We start from the raw sequence: 6000 nt of genomic DNA on the forward strand, positions 1-6000 counted from the left end.
TTCTCTGCCTGGATTGATTACTTAGCCCATCACAGCATACACTTTCTTCATTTTAGTAAGTTTGTGGTTTTATTTTGAATAAGTCTCTTTCAACCCATTAATATTAGTCTACACTAAAATTAACCTTCCCCTAAATTATTCTCACACAGAGGCAGCAAAGTAATTTTGAAAGTTAAATCAAAACAAAGCAATCTTGTGTGTAAAACAGATAAAAATCACAGACTGTGGTTACAGAGTGCCTCTACAGGAATTGCTTACATAAAGCTGATTTCCTCCAATCTTGTTATGGAAGGAAAAGGGGAAATGCCCTGGCCTTATCACAATCCCATTCTGTCAAACAAGCGCGGCAGAGCTTGTGTAAACAGTGGAGCTGCAGCTGCGGCTGGTGTCTGTGGGGGCTGTTCGGGGTCTGAGGGGACAGTTGTCTCAGCCTGATTCATAGCCGGTGGTTCCCACGACGGTGTGTTGGAGGTATCCCTCACCCAATGATAAGGGGGTTTGTGGAGAGACAGTCACGTAGCCCCGTCTCGTGTGGATTAGTCATTAAGAAATGTCCAGGGCAGATTTCAGACTTGAACAGTGAACCAGGTTGTAGCTCATGGCGTCAAGGTTGATGTGTTGTGTTGCCGCCACCTTTGGTGACTCTGAGTTTATACCTTGCACTTACCCACAAAATGGATTAGAACCTGAAAGTGGGCGCTGTGGAAGACCTGAGGACCCTGAAAACATTGAATAAGCTGGTGATTTCTTTTTGAACAGTTTCTCAGCTTGTAACAAACATATGCTGGTCACTGGCACAGAGGCTTTTTTTATGTTCTGGATTGCTCTTTCCTCCCCATACCGAGAGGGTGGGAGGATGGGGGTTGACATTGCCTGTGTCTGTGACCATGGGCACCCCTCTGGGTCACAGTGTTTATCGTAGCCAAGCAGCCAGAGGCACGATGGCGCATCACTGCGCGACTTTTATTTAGCTTCTTAGGGCAGATTACTTCAAATCACGGGTTTTTCAAATAAATTACAGCTACCAGAAATTCACCCCTGGGGGAATCTGCAGCATATTTGAATGTCAATTAACTTGGGTGGTAAGATAGTTGCTTTACATCCTCTTTTTTTCAAACATTCTTTTGGGTGCCTTTTATTTATTTTTTTCTCTTTTAAGGAGTAAATCATTGGTATGCCTGCCTTTTATGTAGGGATGTCTTACCCTTTGCAGGGAAATGAAAACAAGTTTTCTTCACAATCTCGGGGAGGAATCATGCTTTGTGTCAGTGCTCTTGAAGAGGTGCCTTTCATAGTGATTAAGATGGGATTGGTTGTTCGCTTAAATATGGGCTCCCACCCCTCCCCACCCCCAAACTAGGGGGAAACTAAGAAGCTTTCCTTTTGTTGTTTCAGGTATTTTTGAATAATTACCAAGCAGCCGAAGACCACCCACGAATGGTTATCTTACGACTGTTACGTTACATTGTCCGCCTGGTGTGGAGAATGCATTGACAGGTTCTTTGCGGAGCCGAGCTACGGCTCCGTGCAGACATTTTGCTTGTTCCAACCAACAAGACCCAGCACCGCGGTCTGCTGGTGCCATTATTAGGCAGCCAGAGGTTCTCTCGTGGAGGGGCAGGTGACATGTTCAGAAGACACCGAGCTGGATGGGACTACCTTTCTGTTCATCACCACACAGCAGAATTTCTAATGGAAGTTTGTTGTGAATGTAAAGGAAGGAGCATTCTTTGCTTTTTAATGTACAAACCATGGTTTTTTGGAGCAGGATTTTGTGTAAGAATGGTGTTTACATGCAGTGTATTTTCCCCCTCACCTTCAATAAGGTTTTTCAAAAAGGAAATGGAAACTTTTTAACCAATTTGTGAATAATTTTTGTATTAAAATTTTAAGAACCTATGGCCTATTCTCAGGGGATTATGTAAACCCTGCAGTAGAAACTGAGCCAGCTAACTTAAAAAGCTGCCTTAGTTTATTTTTAGAGATTACAGAATTTTTAAACAGGGAGAGGTGTGATATACTCCCTTCCTTCCCTACTATTGCCTGTTTGACCTTTTTAAATTATTTTTAATACCAAAAGAGTTCTTTTGATTTAATCAGTTGATTAAAAGGGCAGAGGGTCTGTTGTCAGCCTGCATGGATATGCCAGTCCCATTTGTAAATATTTACGTACCTTTATAAATTCAGTTGCATCTGTGGCAAAATTTCAGACTATTTTTGCGTCTTTCCTCATCACTTTTTGTGATGCACCTCCAGTCTGGACTCAGATGCATAGATTTGGTCCAGTGTATTTTCATGATAAAGTGAAATTGAGTCAGAACAAGAGTTAGTATCTGCCTGTGTCTTGCACAGTTTGAGCGATCTGTTATTAACTGGGAAGCATTTGGTGTTGGTTTTCATTCCATTTCAATGAGCATGTTATTGGGAAGTATTGTGAAGAGGCAATAGCAGTAATAACAACAGACAAGTGCTACGCCCCTTTGTGCTGCTGGCTTTTCTGGTTGCAGGCTTTCCCATGGTCACAGGATGCACTGTCAGCATCAGGTCCCAGAGGGCCACTGTGTCCATTACAGCAGAGTCCAGCTGCAGCATCCAGCTCACACCCTCATGGGAATTGGCACAGGCCTGGGACAGGGCTTCTGATGGCCATTTGCTTGGCCTCCTGCATTTTAGTCCAACTCACAGTCCACTAGCCTCACTCCTTTAAATTCACTTTGAAACATAGGCTTCATCCCACTTCCACCAGCACCATAGAAGAAGAATTCTGGGCAGAAGTCTGTTTTTTTCATTCTTCCAGGACAGTTGGATATTGTCAGGCCACTCGTGCCCCCAGCCGTGTAGTGAGGGTGCTCTTTCTCTGTGCCTGCTCCTTATGAGTGCAATGGAAGGAAGCCACACACTGGTCAGTCATTTCAGAGGCAGCAGACACCCAGGGAGACCTAAGAAAGAGTCAGGTTAGGGAGCAGTGAAAGTGAGGAGGGAAGACAATTCTGTGAACTCTGTAACTCTTAAAATTTTTGAAAACTCCAATCATTAAACAACTTTTAAAAGAAATAACTAAATTTTCAAATGAGTCAGCAGTGCCAGCAACTAGTGTTTTGCCCAATAGAAGAGCCAGCATGTTCACGTTATTTAAATTAGGTGGAAAAATCTAAACATTTGTATCTTCATAATTTAAAAAATATATATGTATATATTGCATATTCACTTTTTCCTTTAGGTAGAGATGATTTCATTCCAAATACTCTTACTTTAAAAAATTTCCTTTCCCCAAGAATCTCCTTGGGACTTTGACTTATTTTTAAAGCTGTGTTGGAGCTCAGCTTGTTCCCTGATGTGTCTCGAGCCCATTTGTAGGGCCACACAAAGCCCACGGTTACAAGCAGTGGTAGGATTGCAGCTGTGGGCCTGCTGGACACACACACACACCAAAGATGTATTTGGATCTGGGCGCCCCCTCCCAGGATCGCTGTACTCATGTGCCAGTCTCCTGACTAGAGCACTTTACTCTGTTTCCTCAGCCCTGCAGCCCCTGGAGCACACACTGGGTGCAGCCCTGGGCCAGGCACGGGAGGCCCTGCCCTGTGCTGCCCAGGGGCTGTGTGCATCACACGAGCGCATTTCCCTCTGGCCTGGTGGCCTCCAGGCTGGCTGTGGAAACAGTTCCTGAGGAAATTAGAGATTCTATGAATTGTAGGAGTATTAAAGAACAGGCTGTTGGCACCAGAACTTAAAGCGATGACTGGATGTCTCTGTACTGTATGTATCTGGTTATCAAGATGCCTCTGCAGAAAGTATGCCTCCTGTGGGTATACATTTTTACCTTTTTTTAAAAACGTTTTTGTAGAAAAAATAATTAAATCCCCTTTTTGGAAACTTAATGCAGGTTTTGTGCCTTGACAACCTCTTCCTATGTGAGGTTTGTAAAAAGTGTCCTGTGACTTAACACAGAAACGCAATAAACACAAAAAATAGTTTCATGAGTGATTCTTCAGATGTCCTTTCCAGAAACCAGCTGATGAAGAATTTTGGGGGTGGGGGTTGTGGAGAAATCAAGTTTAAAATTCCTTCTGATTAAAAAAATATAGTGGAATACAATTGTCTGCCGTTTCCCCTTCTTAATGTATATATTGTGAGTATTTATTAGATTCGTAGGTCATATTACTTACCAACTGAGCCAAATGTCTGTGTGCAATTGTGTTTCCTTTACCTTTCTTGTAAAATTTTGTACAGCATAAATAAGTAAAAAAAAAATCACTGTTTTTCTAAACTTTTTCAAAATCAAGGATTGTAAATATTGTAGATTATTTTTCTGTGTGATGTGTCCTACTGTTTCATAATGCTGTAACTTGTAGAAATATTGTATATTTATTTTCTGCTTATTTAATGTCTTAATTTCTGAAAAGTATTAACATCCCTGTCTCCCACCCCCCTGCCATCCCACGAAGTTAACTCCTGAGAGGTGTTGGGGGTGACTGGAGAGCTCACTGCAGACCACATGGTCCTCCAGGGTGGCTCTCCAGCTTTGGGTCCTGGTATTTCCAGTCAAGTGGGTTTCAATTCTTGGGCTTTGCCGCCCTTATGATGAAGTGTGTGCTTGATGCCAGTGAGAAACTCAGTCTGGCAGGCTACAAAATTCTACTCCAAGAAATACCCAGCAACCTTCTGTTTGTTCCAAAGCAACTAGCTTATCATGCAAGCAAATTTTGCTGACTCCAGGCTTTATCTTTAGGAAAACAAAAAAACCAAAGTATTATCAGCAGGTGGGAAGGATTTTTCTATTGAAAATTTTTCCCTGACAACTCAGTGTTTAGAAAAAAATTAAAATGTGCCACTTCCAGAGGTGCTGCATTGCAGTTGTTCAGGGCTAGGGCCAGGCAGGACAAGGGAACAGGTGGGACAGGTGGCTCCTGCCTAAGGACCACCTCAGGCCACTAACCCCTTGTGGACAACTGTGAGTAGTTGGGTTTTCCCCCACCTGCTGTGTGACTTGTGTGCTTTGAGGTTGGATTAACTTGTCTTCAGGAGCTAATTAATTAACTGTACAGCTCTCCCCACGCCCCACTCATTCAGTCACTGCATTTGGTCAGCCTGCTTCTTCGGGTCGATGCCCTCCTTCCGATTCTCCATCTCCTTCAGGGGAGGTTGGGGCCCCACTGGACTGGGTGTCAAGATGTGAAAGCTCACGGGAGCTTTAAGGAGACTTCATGGTGATTCCATGCAGGTGGTTCTGCCATCCCTGCTGATTTAGCCTGGTGCCTGTGTGTGTCCGCTGACATGCACATGTGGGGTGGGGGGGAACGTGTCTACACATGACGCTAAATCAGTTGGGGTCTACTGTAAACAGCATTGTGTGTAAGAAGCATCGTCAAGCTCCCAGCTAAGTAACTTGACTACTTTTATTTGGGAATTTCGGACTATAGAAACTCTCATGTTTTATGTCCAGATTCTGTGACCATTAGTTACTGTATCAGAACTCATCAGGTACCCACTTATAAATAGCACTGATCTGTCTGTACTGATCCATCACTAACCTGTTTTCTAGGACCCAGCGTATGTAGCATTTGTATTGCAGTTTCCCTGGCTTACTTGTGTTTTGCACTGATGAATTTTGACAGGGTAATTGCCACTTTACTTGTGCAATACTGCTGTAAATAACTGCAGATTTTTAAACAATCTTTTATGTTAATTTTATAAAAATAAAACTTTCAACTAGTTTTGGTGAGCGTTTGATTTGTTTGCACAAAATGTCAGAGAAACAGCTGAAATTATATATGAACATGTACACACCCACACATCTGCTATTATCAGTCATAAAATGTAGCTGTGTGTAGCTCTTATGTATTTTTGCTTGAAGACGAATCTGTGCAGTACACTAGAAAGCAAACGAGTCTTTGAAGTTTCGATGTGGCTGGTGCACAAAATATTCTGCCTGCACAGTCAGATATGACTCAGCACTTGGGTGGGGAGTTGTGGGGGCAGGGAAGTGTATTAGGAGCC

General features: G+C 43.0%; 1 protein-coding gene across 2 annotated transcripts in view; it reads left to right on the plus strand.

Annotated features, from left to right (window-relative positions):
• BCL2L11 (BCL2 like 11) overlaps positions 1-5717 on the plus strand; it is a 47151-nt gene extending 41434 nt beyond the window's left edge. For both annotated transcript variants that reach the window (XM_030827770.1, XM_030827771.1), the window contains one exon: positions 1396-5717. In XM_030827770.1, coding sequence (XP_030683630.1) covers positions 1396-1494 — 99 coding nt within the window. In that variant the 3' untranslated portion in view covers positions 1495-5717. The remainder of the gene's footprint in view (positions 1-1395) is intronic.
• Positions 5718-6000: the final 283 nt, after the last annotated feature.

This window comes from Nomascus leucogenys, chromosome 14 (genome assembly GCF_006542625.1).
Source record: "Nomascus leucogenys isolate Asia chromosome 14, Asia_NLE_v1, whole genome shotgun sequence".
NCBI classification, from domain to species: domain Eukaryota; kingdom Metazoa; phylum Chordata; class Mammalia; order Primates; family Hylobatidae; genus Nomascus; species Nomascus leucogenys.